General features: G+C 46.2%; 1 protein-coding gene across 7 annotated transcripts in view; it reads left to right on the top strand.

The window, feature by feature from the left end:
* Positions 1 to 16,529, top strand: part of LOC109907852 (DNA (cytosine-5)-methyltransferase 3B) — a 65,219-nt gene that overhangs the window by 19,247 nt on the left and 29,443 nt on the right. For 5 of the 7 annotated variants that reach the window (XM_031794022.1, XM_031794021.1, XM_031794020.1 and 2 more), the window contains exons 2-7: positions 324 to 434; positions 8,766 to 8,901; positions 11,083 to 11,174; positions 12,397 to 12,573; positions 13,837 to 14,004; positions 14,583 to 14,741. In XM_031794022.1, coding sequence (XP_031649882.1) covers positions 375 to 434; positions 8,766 to 8,901; positions 11,083 to 11,174; positions 12,397 to 12,573; positions 13,837 to 14,004; positions 14,583 to 14,741 — 792 coding nt within the window. In that variant the 5' untranslated portion in view covers positions 324 to 374. The remainder of the gene's footprint in view (positions 1 to 323; positions 435 to 8,765; positions 8,902 to 11,082; positions 11,175 to 12,396; positions 12,574 to 13,836; positions 14,005 to 14,582; positions 14,742 to 16,529) is intronic. The other 2 variants (XM_031794023.1, XM_031794024.1) reach the window with 1 other exon arrangement.

The following is a 16,529-nucleotide window of genomic DNA, read 5'->3' as shown; positions in this document are numbered from 1 at the left end:
TGCTCTGATTGAAGACAACGAGGTTAAAGCTTATTTTTGAAACATGAGATCTAACTTTTGTGGTGGGCATTTGAGTAGAAGACGTACGTCCAAAATGTAGCACTGGTGTATTATAGTAATATTATAACACTATAATAATACATATTCAGGTGGCCACTTAGCTAGTGATTCTGTGTGATTAGATAAGGAATTTGTATTTGACTCAAGATTCTCTCTGTTTAGTTTGTGAACTTGTAAGAGGGGGAAGTATGGGAAATGTATGTCAATTGTGTGAAATAATGCACTCTCCTAACTGCTACATTGTTTTTCTGGTTTACCTCCAGGTTAGAAGAGAAACAAAAGAACAATCCCTGAAGAACACAACTGCAACAGTAATGCCATCCAACAAGTATTCTTCAGCCATCATGGTGGAGAGTGACAAGATGACGGCAACAGTAAGTAGGGGGGGGGGGGGGCTTAGGTCTTCTGATGGAGCTATTGCCAACAAAGTCACCATAATATCCACGGTTCACATCGTTTTCCACTGGTTTTTGCTCCAAAATGCACACCACCATTCTGAGCACTGTTATACTATACTATATATTGTCCCCAAATGTTCATTGAAAACATAAATGCACAATAAGCATTTGTGGTCTCTCAAATACATCATTACAGTTGTTGGTTAGCTAGCTAGCGAATTTGAGCCATATTAGCATAGACAGTGACATATAAGTCAAAAGACCTCAAAACAAGAAGGTGGTATCAAGAACAAGATAAAAACTAGCTGAAGGGAGCCATCTACGGTTTACCACGTGGCAGCTTCGAGATACGTACACATTGTCATGATGTTGTCAACCCACCCTTCATGTCATGGTAACTCATCTGCCTGGCTTTAGTGTCTGCCCCTCCTCCTCCTCTTCCTCCTGTGTTTGCCAGAAGCCTCAGGCCTCTGCTCCCTCCCCCAGTCAACTGGCCTGCCTCTGTGTCTCCCAGCCTCCCAGGCTGAATGTGCATAATCATTTGGCCTCAGAGAGCAAACTGGCAACTTCTCACAGTACATCTGGCCTGGATGTGTCATAGCCTTTCATGGAGCAGCCAGGGCAGCTGCCTCTTTAGAGAGAGAGAGAGAGGGAAAGAGGGAAAGAGGAAATGGAAGAGGAGGAGTGTGTGTGTGTGTGGTGAGATCCATCATCACAGTGGGCTCTTTATGTTCTGAATTAACACTCGCTCTAGTGTGGACTTCAGGTGGCTGTTGTTTCCACCCATTGCTATTTCTTGGTATTGCAGTATTACTAATGTGCTGTTACCTGTCTACACACCCCTCTCCTGTATTGGGGAACTGCAGTGCTTGGTACTTCTCAGCAAATTACCGCCGTGTTTTCAACCTACAAAGCGTCCCCTCCCCCTCCCCCCTGCAATTCCATCAACAGGTGTTTTTTTCACATCATATCAGATGAGATATGCCCCCGGCTCCAAGAGTTGAGATTCTCATAGTTTCTCGCTGCTCGGATAACACTCCTTCTGGTTCCACCACTAACGCTCTCGCACAGAACTGGATCATGATACATTGGGACAGTTGTGATAGTTTCGCTTGTATTGGTTTTGCCCTCAAATCCCTCTTTTTCCGTTCAGCAGGACAATCTATCTGCCCAGTTAATTAGAGTTGGAAGAAAGTTGACTTCCAGGCAGCCCCAATAGCCTTCTCTGCCTGTTAGGTTTTGGGTTTCATTTCTGGATTATACCGTTAGTTACTTTGAGTCGCTGGACGAGTCAAATGGTTATGTAGTTATACAGTTACTTGAGTTTGTGTCGAAGACTCAGCCGGTCAAATGGGACAAATTTCGAAAAATGTTGTTATGGGCGAATGTCTCGATCAATCGGCATATCGTAATACACATCGTAAGTTCTCTTCTGTGGTGTCCGTCCGCGTTGGAGCAGGGTGAGAGTGTGGCGTCGGGCTTGTGTCTGCTGCTCGTAAGCCGGAGTGGGATCACTCTTCAGGGTATCAAGGAACAGCTCGATGGAGAGAGAGACCTGTTTCAAACCAGAAGGACCTGCTCTTTATTTTCTCTCTCTCTCGCTCTCGGGTTTCTACATGCTTTTCCAATGGGGAGTTTCTATGGTTTCTAGATCTGCCTTGCAGTCTGGTCCTCAGCTGTATGAATCTGTGATCTCAGAGCGTTTGTTCTATGGAAAGCAGTTAAAACACAGACATGTCGTCTTAAGCGTTGTGTCTGTTGACCAACTTCTCCGTTTATGGTTTCTGTCACGTTCTTATCTTGGTGCCTTTGTGCCGAGCAGGCGGAGTGAGTCTAGACTGTGAGAATGAGATTCACGGACGTCGGCTAAGCACCTTGACATGGCAAGCCAGTGACTTGTATTGTAAATGTGTCTGAAAGGTGTGTGTGCTTGTAATGCAATGCTGTATGTGTGTGTGTGTGTGTGTGTGTGTGTGTGTGTGTGTGTGTGTGTGTGTGTGTGTGTGTGTGTGTGTGTGTGTGTGTGTGTGTGTGTGTGTGTGTGTGTGTGTGTGTGTGTGTGTTTAATACTGTAGGTTCGGGTGTGGGTCCATTGAAAGGGCCGATCTCTCTCTCCGACTCTGCATAGTCTTTCCTAACATCTCCTTCCCCTATGCCCCCCCCCCCCCCGGAGACAGACAGGCAGGCAGATCAACCAAGGGAGTTGCTCCGCAATCTGTCAACACACTTTGAATGAACCCATACATGCGTTGTCTTATGTCAGGCACCGATATGTTTCCTAAGTCTCCTGCGCTCTCCTAGCCAGATGTGGGGAGGAGGGGTGCAGACAGGGGGGTGGGGTAGCAGACGGAGCGTTAACACACGCAGAGGGGTGTCCTGGTTTGGGACAAGGCGACTCTCTCAGGTCTAATCTCACTAATGAGAGAAACTCTGGCACTGACCCCCCCCGGCCTGGATGTGTCACTCTCTATCTCTCTCACTCTTGTCTGTCTCTCTCACTCTTGTCTCTTTCTCTCCCTCACTCTGTCTCTTGCTCCTCTCTCTCTCTCTCTCTCTCTCCTCTTTCTATCGCTCTCTATATTTCCCTCTCTTTAATTCTCTCTTTCTACCTCTGCCCCCTGTATGGCTTAATAATGGCTGTATCCTGGGTGAATTGAGTTCATTGGGACCTATGGCTGTACTGTACTGTGCCTTACTATATTATACTGTGCTGCGCTGCCTGCGTGTGAGGCCCAGGTTGGCTTTGGTGAAACGCAATTTGGGCTGACACACTGTTGCATGTGCGTCAGAATGAGTCTCACAGCCTGAGGGCTCTCTTTTCTCCTCCATTAAGTTTGTGATGAGCGGAGAGAGAGAGAGGGAGGGAGGGAGGGAGAGAGAGAGAGGGAGGGAGGGAGGGAGAGCGGGAGAGGGAAGGAGAGAGAGAGGGAGAGGGAGGGAGAGAGAGGGAGAGAGAGAGAGAGGGAGGGAGAGCGGGAGAGGGAAGGAGAGGGAGAGAGAGAGAGAGAGAGGGAGGGAGGGAGGGAGAGAGAGCGGGAGAGGGAAGGAGAGAGAGAGAGAGAGAGAAGGACACAAGGGCACAGCAGCCAGAGAGAGAAACTGCTTAGTTCTTTTTATAGTGCTGGTTTTCCAGAATGAGAGAGAACACACTGTGTGGCATGTAGGGCGCTATAATAATAATTATAATTTTTTGCCTGATTCCGTTTAGTCTTTCCCCAAAATCCGTTTTATCCTGTTTTTTTTCCCCCAGGTTTCCGCCCCACCCCCTGTTTTTTCTTCTTCTGGTTTTTGTTCTCAAAAGTCACACAGAAAAACAACTCAATTGAATGTTCTAAGTCCACAACTAATCTTAAACCACCTCAGGAGACCACTTTTGAGATCGAGAAAAATATAAGAATAGTGTACGCCAGTGTTTATGTAGTGTACACCAGTGTTTCTGTAGTGTACACCAGTGTTTCTGTAGTGTACATCAGTGTTTCTGTAGTGTACATCAGTGTTTCTGTAGTGTACATCAGTGTTTCTGTAGTGTACATCAGTGTTTATGTAGTGTACATCAGTGTTTCTGTAGTGTACACCAGTGTTTCTGTAGTGTACATCAGTGTTTCTGTAGTGTACATCAGTGTTTCTGTAGTGTACACCAGTGTTTCTGTAGTGTACACCAGTGTTTATGTAGTGTACACCAGTGTTTCTGTAGTGTACACCAGTGTTTCTGTAGTGTACATCAGTGTTTCTGTAGTGTACACCAGTGTTTCGGTAGTGTACACCAGTGTTTCTGTCGTGTATACAAGTGTTTCGGTAGTGTACACCAGTGTTTCTGTAGTGTACACCAGTGTTTCTGTAGTGTACACCAGTATTTCTGTAGTGTACACCAGTATTTCTGTAGTGTACACCAGTGATTCTGTAGCGCTCATGTGATTGCAGAGTTTGCAAAACAAATGGCTACTGGATTCAATGCAAAACGGTGATCATTAGCATTACCACGAACAGCTACTCAAAGTGTAGACTAAACATAGGCGCACCACACGACACATACAGACAGGGCTCTTCCTGTGCCGTTTCACAAAGTCGCAGGACAATAGAAATCACTGATGCATGTTGTTCATGTCGTATGATTAACTTGGGCAAATGAATGAATGTTCGATTAGATGAGATGTTTTTATTTAGTCACATGCACAGGTGTAGTTGCAGTGTACAGTGACATTCCTAAGCGCCGAGCTCCCAACAGTGCAGGTGTGAATGAAGCTATGAAATACATTTTTTAGAATATATACATGTTTACAACCGTGACAGTGATGAATATTAATGTCCATTGGTGTGTGGGCAGGGTAATTGTCTGTTGAGGGGGGGGTAGGTAGTGGTGGCTATTCAGCAGCCTGATGGTCTGGGGGTAGAAGCTATTGGCCAGTCTGTTTGTTTTACCCATGACTGCACGGGTCTGAGTGATGGAAGTGGGGAGAACAGGCCATGGCTCAGGTGGCTGAGGTCCTTGATGATTTTCTTGGCCTTCCTGCGACACCTGGTGTTGTAGGTGTCCTGGATGGCAGGCAGTGTGCACCCAAATGATTAAGTTCAATACATTTAGTTGATTTCCTACTAAAGTAAAAAAAAAATATATATATATATTTTTAAATTCCTTTTTATTGTCTGGAGTCCGTGATTCCATGCACGTTTTCCGCAACACAGATTTTATAGGGCTCTAGGTATGGTATTGAACTGTACTCAGCTCTGCTGCACTGCTCTGCTGTTGTGCTCTGTGCTATCCTGGTCTAGGTTGGGTTGTGTCTTGGCCTGTGTCTGCTGGCTGGCTGCGTTAGCTTTGGCAAGTGACAGTGCCACCGGAGGACAGCTGTGGTGGGAAGTGTACCGTGTCTCAGTCTGACATTCCAGAGGAAGATTCCTGATAACCCACAGCTGCCGGCATTGTTCCAAGGCCAAGGGCTTACGCTCCCTGAGGAGGAAGCCTGACTTTGGTGAAGGCCCTTAACTCTCTCTTACCCCTCGTTCCACCTCTCTCACCCTCCTCTCTCACCCTCCTTCCTTCCTCCTCTCTCACCCTCCTCCCTCCCTCCTCTCTCACCCTCCTCCCTCCCTCCTCTCTCACCTTCCTCCCTCCCTCCTCTCTCACCCTCCTCCCTCCCTCCTCGCTCACCCTCCTACCTCCCTCCTCTCTCACCCTCCTCCCTCCCTCCTCTCTCACCCTCCCTCCTCTCTCACCCTCCTCCCTCCTCTCTCACCATCCTCCCTCCCTCCTCGCTCACCCTCCTACCTCCCTTCTCTCTCACCCTCCTCCCTCCTCTCTCACCCTCCTCCCTCCCTCCTCTCTAACCCTCCCTCCCTCCTCTCTCACCCTCCTACCTCCCTCCTCTCTCACCCTCCTCCCTCCCTCCTCTCTCACCCTCCTCCCTCCCTCCTCTCTCACCCTCCTCCCTCCCTCCTCTCTCACCCTCCTCTCTCCCTCCTCTGTCATTGCAACAGAGGTGTGACAATCTAAAGATGTCAGATAGATGCTTTCACTCTTCTCAGTCCATTCTATAATCTCTGTATCTACAGTCACGTCCATAATTATTGGCACCCTTAATAAAGATGAGCGAAAGAGACTGTATGAAATAAATAATACAAATTTGGAGCTACACTATATAGTGTGGACACCCCTTCAAATTAGTGGATTCGACTATTTCAGCTACGCTCATTGCTGGCAGGTGTATAAGATTGAGCACACAGCCATGCAATCTCCATGCCCAATCTCTACATTGGCAGTAGAATGGCCTTACTGAAGAGCTCATTGACTTTCAACGTGGCACCGTCATCGGATGCCACCGTTCCAACAAGTCAGTTTTCTGCCAAATGTCTGCCCTGCTAGAGCTGCCTCGGTCAACTGCAAGTGCTGTTATTGTGAACTGGAAACATCTAAGAGCAAAAATGGCTCAGCCACGAAGAGGTAGGCCACACAAGACCAGAAAATGGTAGCACCTAGTGCTGAAGCACGTAGCGCATAAAAAAATCATCTGTCCTCGGTTGCAACACTCACTACCCAGTTCCAAACTGCTTCTGGAAGCAGCATCAGCACAAGAACTGTTTGTCGGGAGCTTCATGAAATGGGTTTCCATGGCCGAGAAGCTTAAGCTCACTATGCGCAAAGCCAAACGTCAGCTGAAGTGGTGTAACGCTCGCCATTTTTGGACTCTGGAGCAGTGGAAACTCGTTCTTTGGGGTGTGGAATCACGCTTCACCATCTGGCAATCCGACAGATGAATCTGGGTTTGGAGGATGCCAGGAGAATGCTACCTGCCCCAATGCATAGTGTCAACTGTAACGTTTGGTGGAGGAGGAATAGTGGTCTGGGGCTGTTTTTCATGGTTCGGGGCTAGGCCCCTTAACGCTACAGCATACAATGACATTCTAGACGATTATGTGATTCCAACCTTGTGACAACAGTTTGGGGAAGGCCCTTTCCTGTTTCAACATGACAATGCCCCCGTGCACAAAGCGAGATCCATACAGAAATTGTTTGTCGGGATCGGTGTGGAAGAACTTGACTGGCCTGCACAGAGCCCTGACTTCAACCACATCGAACACCTTTGGAATGAATTGGAATGCCGACTGCGAGCCAGGCCTAATGGCCCAACATCAGTGCCCGACCTCACTAATGCTCTTGTGGCTGAATTGAATGAAGTAACACTAACACAGTTTTGCTTGTGCCTGTCGTTTTACCCGTAAACATTACGTCCGCGGAAATGTTTGTAATGACCTGTCAAACACACCCCGTTATTAATGGCTGAAATGTGCTCAATGGAATACATTGTCTTTGCGTCTATAGGAACGCTAAAGCTTTGTCTGGGATTGAACGCAACGTCTCGACACATACTTCACCAAATAGAGAAGAAAGATAACTTTATTTTGATGGGTGTACATTTTTTTAAAAGTTTAACAAAATAATAATTTAGTGCAGATGTAGGGTAGACAGAGCAGGTGAGTGCAGGTAGGGTAGACAGAGCAGGTGAGTACAGGTAGGGTGGACAGAGCAGGTAGGGTAGATAGAGCAGGTGAGTGCAGGTAGGGTAGACAGAGCAGGTGAGTACAGGTAGGGTAGACAGAGCAGGTGAGTAGACAGAGCAGGTGAGTGCAGGTAGGGTAGACAGAGCAGGTGAGTAGACAGAGCAGGTGAGTACATGTAGGGTAGACAGAGCAGGTGAGTGCAGGTAGGTTAGACAGAGCAGGTGAGCGCAGGTAGGGTAGACAGTGCAGGTTGGGTAGACAGAGCAGGTGAGTGCAGGTAGGGTAGACAGAACAGGTGAGTGCAGATAGGGTAAACAGAGCAGGTGAGTGCAGGTAGGGTGGACAGAGCAGGTAGGGTAGACAGAGCAGGTGAGTGCAGGTAGGGTAGACAGAGCAGGTAGTGTAGACAGAGCATGTGAGTGTAGGCAGGGTGGACAGTGCAGGTAGGGTAAACAGAGCAGGTGAGTGCAGGTAGGGTAGACAGAGCAGGTGAGTGCAGGTAGGGTAGACAGAGCAGGTAGGGTAGACAGAGCAGGTGAGTGTAGGTAGGGTAGACAGAGCAGATAGGGTAGACAGAGCAGGTGAGTGCAGGTAGGGTAGACAGTGCAGGTTGGGTAGACAGAGCAGGTGAGTGCAGGTAGGGTAGACAGAGCAGGTAGGGTAGACAGAGCAGATAGGGTAGACAGAGCAGGTGAGTGCAGGTAGGGTAGACAGAGCAGATAGGGTAGGCAGAGCAGGTGAGTGCAGGTAGGGTGGACAGAGCAGGTAGGGTAGGCAGAGCAGGTGAGTGCAGGTAGGGTGGACAGAGCAGGTAGGGTAGACAGAGCAGGTGAGTGCAGGTAGGGTAGACAGAGCAAGTGTTTGATGGTTTCAGCCCTGCCCCACCCCTTTATGTTAATTTAGTCATATATGCAATATGCCCAATGTATTTATGCAAATTAGGCACATATCATTTTCTTTATTTTAACACACCATAATAAAACAATACCTGATACAATATGAACATTTATATATGAATTCATTCTAAAATAAAATAAAAAGGCCATGTTTGACAATAAATTGAATACCTTCCCACCAAAATCCCCCATTATTTGTCCATGCCAGTAAAATGTTTTATCTGCTACAATTCAGTCAATATCTGATGGATTATAAAAATGCAAAAAGTTTGGAGTTTCTTCATCCATTGTCCAACTGTTGTATTTATTAGAATTGTAAAAAATAAAAAATAAAAAAAAACGATGACCGTTGCTTCTGTTTTCCATAGTGTTGTTGAGTGCTGTGTGTTGATAGATCCTCTCCTGTCGTCCCCAGGCTGAGGTGAATGGGGACATGCCTGCAGCCGACGACAGTGACATGGAGATGACAAATGAGAACAGCCCGCTCACCCTGGCCGAACCTCACTCCCCGTTCAGCCCCAAGCAGAATGGAGATGCTGCCTCACCTGCAGGTCCGGAACACACACACACACACACACACACACTGGACATTCTCGGAAAGCTTTCACCCCTCTCAGTTGACTTCAGGCCTTTGATCTCGTTAACACATCACACCTTCTGACCGCGTTGAGTTACATCGTTCTCTCACCTCTCAACCCTAACCCTTCTCACACAATCTCTGAAACCTGTGTTTTCATAAAGGGGTCAGCATGCTTCAGTTTGAGTATGCTGGCATACTCCCTTGGAAAGACCTTTGCTTGAAAAACAAGAAAAAGCACCAATTGTACTGTTTGTTTGTCCGTAACCAATATACACTTCCTCAAAATAGTCCAAATTAATCTAAGATAACTCAAGAAATCTGTCATTAATTTTTCAGAGAGATCTTATTTTACATCTAACTAAGTCGTTTGGTGTCTGAAAATGGGTGGTCTCTCATTGAATGACAAAGACTTTATTGAAGAATCCCCACTGTTGATCAAACACAGTTGAAGGGGCGTAGACTTCAGCTCCGAACTTCGTCTTGCCTCCAGAAAGAATGCTGTGTGTCCGAACAGCCCAAAAAACCCTCACCGAAGTCCAAACCGGAAAAAAACATTACAAAATGTCCGCGTAATTTTGGTAGCCTAGCGTAATTTTGGTAGCCTAGTGGTTAGCCTCTTGATTCTAGCCATCCCGGATCCGGGATCGTGAATACAGCCTCAAGCTCATTACCATAACGCAACGCATAACGCTATTCATGAAAATCGCAAATGAAATGAAATAAATATGCTAGCTCTCAAGCTTAGCCTTTTGTTAACAACACTGTCATCTCAGATTTTCAAAATATGCTTTTCAACCATAGCAAAACAAGCATTTGTGTAAGATTATTGATAGCTAGCGTAGCATTTAGCGTAGCATTCAGCATGCAACATTTTCACAAAAACAAGAAAAGCATTCAAATAAAATAATTTACCTTTGAAGAACTTCAGATGTTTTCAATGAGGAGACTCTCAGTTAGATAGCAAATGTTCAGTTTTTCCAAAACGATTATTTGTTTAGGACAAATCGCTCCGTTTTGTTCATCACGTTTAGCTACGAAAAAAACCTGTATCCAGGAGTGTAATTTTCCCTGAAGCTCATTAGCATAACACAACGTTAACTATTCATGAAAATCGATAATGAAATGAAATAAATATGCTAACTCTCAAGCATAGCCTTTTGTTAACAACACTGTCATCTCAGATTTTCAAAATATGCTTTTCAACCATAGCAAAACAAGCATTTGTGTAACAGTATTGATAGCTAGCGTAGCATTTAGCGTTAGCATTGAGCGGGCAACATTTTCACAAAAACAAGAAAAGCATTCAAATAAAATAATTTACCTTTGAAGAACTTCGGATGTTTTCAATGAGGAGACTCTCAGTTAGATAGCAAATGTTCAGTTTGTCCAAAAAGATTCTTTGTGTAGGAGAAATCGCTCCGTTTTGTACATCACGTTTGGCTACCAAAAAAAAACGAAAATTCAGTCATCAAAACGCCAAACCTTTTTCCAAATTAACTCCATAATATCGACTGAAACATGGTAAACGTTGTTTAGAATCAATCCTCAAGGTGTTTTTCACATATCTCTTCGATGGTATATCGTTCGTGGAAGTGTGCTTTCTCCTCTGAATCCCATGGGAAAATGCCTGCAGCTGAAGATTACGCACCGATTTAGACAAAGGACACCGGGCGGACCCCTGGTAAATGTAGTCTCTTATGGCCAATCTTCCAATGATATGCCTACAAATACGTCACAATGCTGCAGACACCTTGGGCAAACGGCAGAAAGCTTAGGCTCGTTCATGGCACATTCACAGCCATATAAGGAGACAATGGAAAACAGAGCCTCAAAAATCCTGCTCATTTCCTGTTTGAAGTTTCATCTTGGTTTCGCCTGTAGCATGAGTTCTGTGGCACTCACAGATAATATATTTGCAGTTTTGGAAACGTCAGAGTGTTTTCTTTCCAAAGCTGTAAATTATATGCATAGTCGAGCATCTTTTCCTGACAAAATATTGCGCTTAAAACGGGCACGTTTTTTATCCATAAATTAAAAGAGCGCCCCCTATATCCTTAAGTCACCATCCTTACCTTGTATCCGATGTCTCTCTCTCAGTTTCTCACCTCCCCTCTCTCTCCCTCTTGCCCCCCCCCCCCACCCCTCTCTCCAGACTCAGATGTGAATCAGTTGTCTGGCAGCAGAAAGAGAACTAGGAAGAGGTCCTCAAAGGAGGAGTGCAGCTGGGACTCTACCTACAGTGAGGTGAGTTTCACACACACTACACACACACACACACACACACACACTCTCTGAGGGTGTCTCAGGAGGAGTTGGCATATGCAAAAAAACACATTTTAGTTATACACCTCATACTCGTACAGGTTACCCACTTGTGCATGGACAAATATCTTCTTTCCCCCCCATAAAAAAAAATGTATTTCAATGTTATGAATATCGCTATAGCAACAATAGAATTAACCAATTATTATTTATTTCTCACCTCCTGATATTGAGCAAATTACACTCATTGGAGCCATTTACACTCACTTGCGTATCTGACAAAGGCTTTGAAAAAGCACCTGGGAATAGGCTGCGTAGAGCCGCTGGCTGCTGGTTTAGCTTTCTAGAACATCTGCTCGTAGGGAAAATGCCCTGAGCCCATTACCTTTCTAGCTAAGAGGCCATGTTAAAGTTTATACTTACTCTTCCAATTGTAATGTGGGGAGTTCAAAATAATGACAAACTATCTACCAAATCAGTTTTTTTGTTTTTTTAAATGTGAATTACTTCTCCTTGCATTCACCTGATAAGACAAGACTTGTGATTATTATAATTATTTTTTGCCTGGGAGGGGGACTCTGGTCAAGAAAAGGTTGAAGACCCCTGCCTGATATAGATATATGCGTGCACACACACACACACACACACACACACACACACACACACACACACACACACACACACACACACACACACACACACACACACACACACACACACACACACACACACACACACACACACACACACACACTGCTCCAGCTTTCTCCCCCAGTCACTGTCATACCTGTGACCCGTAAACCAAAATAACTGTCTGTCTGTCTGGCAGACAGCTGGACTAACTGGTTCTAACTGTTAGGGTCACTGCTGGTATCAACTCAGCTTTGATATAACCACACATCTCTCATCAACCGAAACCTGAACGATCATCTCGTAGCCAGACACCCTCTTCTCACACTCCTCCTGCACCCTGGAACCAAGACAAGCACGGCTGGTAATGCTGAAACCTGAGCTGTGTACAGTTGGTAGAAACGTTTTGAAACGGCGAGGCGATACCTGAAATTGCCCAATAAGAACACAGATTGTTGTGTTTTTTTAAACACTTGCCCTATTAAATACGACTCTGACGCTGTGTTTGCCTAGATCTTGGTCCCCTTGGTACCTATTGGTTGAGTGAAAGGGTTGTGTTGTGTCTTTTCTACAGCAGAAGGCCAAGGTGGCAGGGGTGGGGGCCTCTGAGTCGGGCTCGGGCCTGAGACAGAGACCTTCTCCCAGGACCATCTTCCAGGCCGGTCTGCTGGCCCCTCACAACAAACCGCGCAGCCGCGAGCAGAGAGGAGGAGGATGCCAGAGCAGGCTGGAGCACCACAGCAGCTCTCTGGTGAGACTAGACTGAATGTGCAACAACGTAATGAACAGACACGATAACTCCCAGGGCATATCCTATCCAGTCTGTCAAAATATTCAGCTCTGATCTTTTGTATTAAAAGTTCATTATTTACAATCATTTTTTTAATTCACTCAAATTTGACACCCCCTAATAAATGTTTTACTCTGTTCCAACAACCCGAGACATTATTTGACATTAAAAGAAGACATTGTGTCAATCCCATTAGCGATGACATGACTAGGTAGTCATGCTTTTGGCAGTCTCTCTGACTCTTGGCCTCAAAAGGCAATACATGTTTCTCTCCGCGTATTCTCTCAGTTCTCTGAGACATGACAAGTCAGCACCTGTAGAAACACACCATCCAACATGACTTGTCACAGTCAAACAGACACACACACACACACACACACACACACACACAGGATATGACGCTCAAAAAGGAGATATGAGTGGGTAGGTAGAGCTAAACCAAACCAAATCGTTGGAGACATAACACCGTAAGTGCTGCCTTTGTTTGAAAGGCTGTGGTGATTATTTCTCTCTCACCCACTTTTTCCTCAGTGTTTATTTTCTGAAGCCTCTTCTTTGCAGCGAGAGCCAGTTAAAACACGATTGTCTGCAGTCCGCCGCGTGATGAGATTCCAGAAGTGCTTACTTAAGTCCTCGCCGTCTCCGCTTCGTGACGGCGCCGACAGCGTTTGGCGCCTCTCTGGATCTCTTTCTTTCCCTCTCTTTCGCTCTCTCTCTCTCTCCCTCTTGCGCTCTCCTTCTCCCTTTCACTCTCTTTACGTTCTCGCTCTCCCTCGCTGTCTCTTTGCCCCCCCCTCCCCTCTCTCATACCCTCTCCGTCTGTCCCTCTGTCACAGTACCTGCATGAAGAGTTGCTTTGGTTCGGTTACCACTGAGAATCTTAATTTGAATCGGAAAGAGAAAAGAACACTTGAGCAGGTTTCAAGGTGTTGGTCTGAATTAGCTGTGTAGGTGTGGGAGTCCATTTGAGTCAGGAGGACTAAAACACACACGGATGGCGCTGAGAAATAGGGTTGGGTAGAGCAGAGAACATCAGGACCAACTTAAACCACATAAAACACATACAAGTTCAACAGTTACTTGGTAACATTGTGTAGTTTACACTGTAGTAAGACAGGTTGTAATGACCAATGCAATACAATACACCCCAACTAACGTTTTATGCATTGTGCCTGCCTTTCCCCCTCCCTATCTCCCTCCCTACCCCTTTCTCTCACTCCACAGAGCCTGGCCTGCGGTGTTGGCCCCGGGCCCCTGGTGTCCGTGGTCCCTGAGGGCCCCTCCCTGGAGCTCCTGGAGCAGGACTCTAAGGACTCGGCCCAGAGCACCTCCAACTCCTCCACCTCCCTGATCTCCCATGCCACAGAGATTGCCTGCCAGCCGGAGTACAAGGTAACTGAACGGGGATCGAGGAGAGGGTAGGAGGGAGAAGGGGAGAGCGGGGGAGGGGGGTGAGAGAAGGGAGAAATGGAAGAAAAGTGAATATAGGGCCAATAGAAGAGGGAGTGAACGTGAAACAGAGAAAGAAAGGGGAGGAGATCAAAGAGGTCTCTCATCCCGTCTTCTGTTTGTCCACCTGCAGAGAGAGTGTGTGTGTGGAGCATGGCTAACTGTGTGTGTTTGTACATCTCTGCACCCTTTGATGCCGGCAACCTCACAGGTCTACACAGCTGTGTGGCGTGTGGTTAGTCGGTGGCACATGAAGTAAATGAAGTGTAACATTCTCATGGTAAGACTTGAGTCTTTGTAATGTGTGGTTGGAGACCAACCCGTATCCGCAGTCCCCTAGCAGCGGTATATCCATTATGACTATGTGCACCTGGCGGTGTATCTATTCACTGACATGTCCCATGGAAGCTAAGACCTCCCCCGTCTCAAACTACAAATCCAGGTCTCACACGCACACCCCGTTTTACCCCTCTAAACCCCCCCCCCCCCCCCCCCCCCCCCTCTCTCTCTTCCCCTCGCAGGACAATAAGGGTTTTGGTATTGGGGAGCTCGTGTGGGGGAAGATTAAGGGGTTCTCCTGGTGGCCAGGCATCGTGGTCACCTGGCGCGCTACGGGCAAACGACAGGCCACGCATGGCATGAGGTGGTTGCAGTGGTTCGGCGACGGCAAGTTCTCTGAGGTGAGCATTGAGGAAGTGGGTTCCACAACCCTCCGTCATTGTTTTGGGCGAGCGAAACATTTTGGGTGTTATCGTAAGTCTGTCATAAAGTCTGCTGTATTATCAGGGCCAGCATGCACAAAAGCCATGTTTATACCTGGTGCTAACATGTGTCCTGATCTTGTCCACATTCTGATTGTGCCCACATTTTTAGACTGGTGTAGATGATTAAAAGATGCATTCCCTGTGGAGATAGTTAGGCACGAATTGTATTTGGATATCAATCAAGTGTAAACAGATCTAGATTGTGAAACTATTTAAATAATCATTATACCGGCTTCTAAAATCATTGACAGGTAGCACCATTGCCTTCATAATTATCTTTAAATAAATAAATATTATCTGTATGCCAAAAAATTGCATACAGGGAGGGACTAGGAAATCTGCAGTCACAGTGGCTGGATAAGATAGACATTTTAATACCATGTGTAGATGCGACACATCTTGATCAGATAGTGATTGAATCATCTTGATCAGATTGTGATTGAATCATCTTGATCAGATTGTGATTGAATCATCTTGATCAGATAGTGATTGAATCATCTTGATCAGATTGTGATTGAATCATCTTAATCAGATAGTGATTAAATCATATTGATCTGAACATAAAACCCACATACACTATATATACAAAATTATGTGGACACCCCTTCAACTTAGTGGATTTGGCTATTTCAGCCACACCCGTTGCTGACAGGTGTATAAAATTGAGCACACAGCCATGCAATCTCCATAGACAAACATTGGCAGTAGAATGGCCTGTACTGAACTGCTGTACTGCTAGAGCTGCCCCGGTCAACTGTAAGTGCTGTTATTGTGAAGTGGAAACGTTTATGAGCAACAACGGCTCGGCCGCGAAGTGATAGGCCACACAAGCTCACAGAACGGGACCGCCGAGTGCTGAAGCGTAAAAATCGTCTGTGCTCGGTTCTAACACTCACTACCAAGTTCCAAACTGCCTCTTGAAGCATCGTCAGCACAATAACTGTTTGTTGGGAGCTTCATGAAATTGGTTTCCATGGCTGAGCAGCCGCACACAAGCCTAAGATCACTATGCGCAATGCGAAGCACCGGCTGAAGTAGTATAAAGCTCGCTACCATTGGACTCTGGAGCAGTGGAAACACGTTCTCTGGAATGATTAATTATGAGTCACCATCTGGCAGTCCGACAGACGAATCTGGGTTTGGCGGAAGCAAGGAGTACCCTACTTGCTCGAATACATAATGCAAACTGTAAAGTTTGGTGGATGAATAATGGCATGGGTTGTTTTTCGTGGTTCGGGCTAGGCCCCTTAGTACCAGTGAAGAGAGATCTTAATGCTACAGCATACATTCTAGACGATTCTGTGCTTCCAACTTTGTGACAGCAGTTTGGGGAAAGCCCTTTCCTGTTTCAGCATGACAATGCCCCCGTGCACAAAGCGAGGTTCATACAGAAATGGTTTGTCGATATTGGTGTGGAATAACTTGACTGGCCTGCACAGAACCCTGACCTCAACCCCATTGAACACCTTTTGGATGAATTGGAACGCCGACTGTGAACCAGGCCTAATCGCCCAACCTCACTAATGCTATTGTGGCTGAATGGTAGCAAATCCCTGCGTGGCTGAATGGTAGCAAATCCCTGCAGCAATGTTCCAACATCTAGTGGAAAGCCTTCACAGAAGAGTGGTGACTATTATTGCAGCAAAGGGGGGAACAACTCCATATTAATGCCCATGGTTTTGGAATGAGATGTTCGATGAGCAG

The sequence above is a fragment of the Oncorhynchus kisutch genome, linkage group LG17 (genome assembly GCF_002021735.2).
Source record: "Oncorhynchus kisutch isolate 150728-3 linkage group LG17, Okis_V2, whole genome shotgun sequence".
In the NCBI taxonomy this organism is placed as follows: domain Eukaryota; kingdom Metazoa; phylum Chordata; class Actinopteri; order Salmoniformes; family Salmonidae; genus Oncorhynchus; species Oncorhynchus kisutch.
This window is presented reverse-complemented; position numbering and strand designations above follow the sequence as displayed.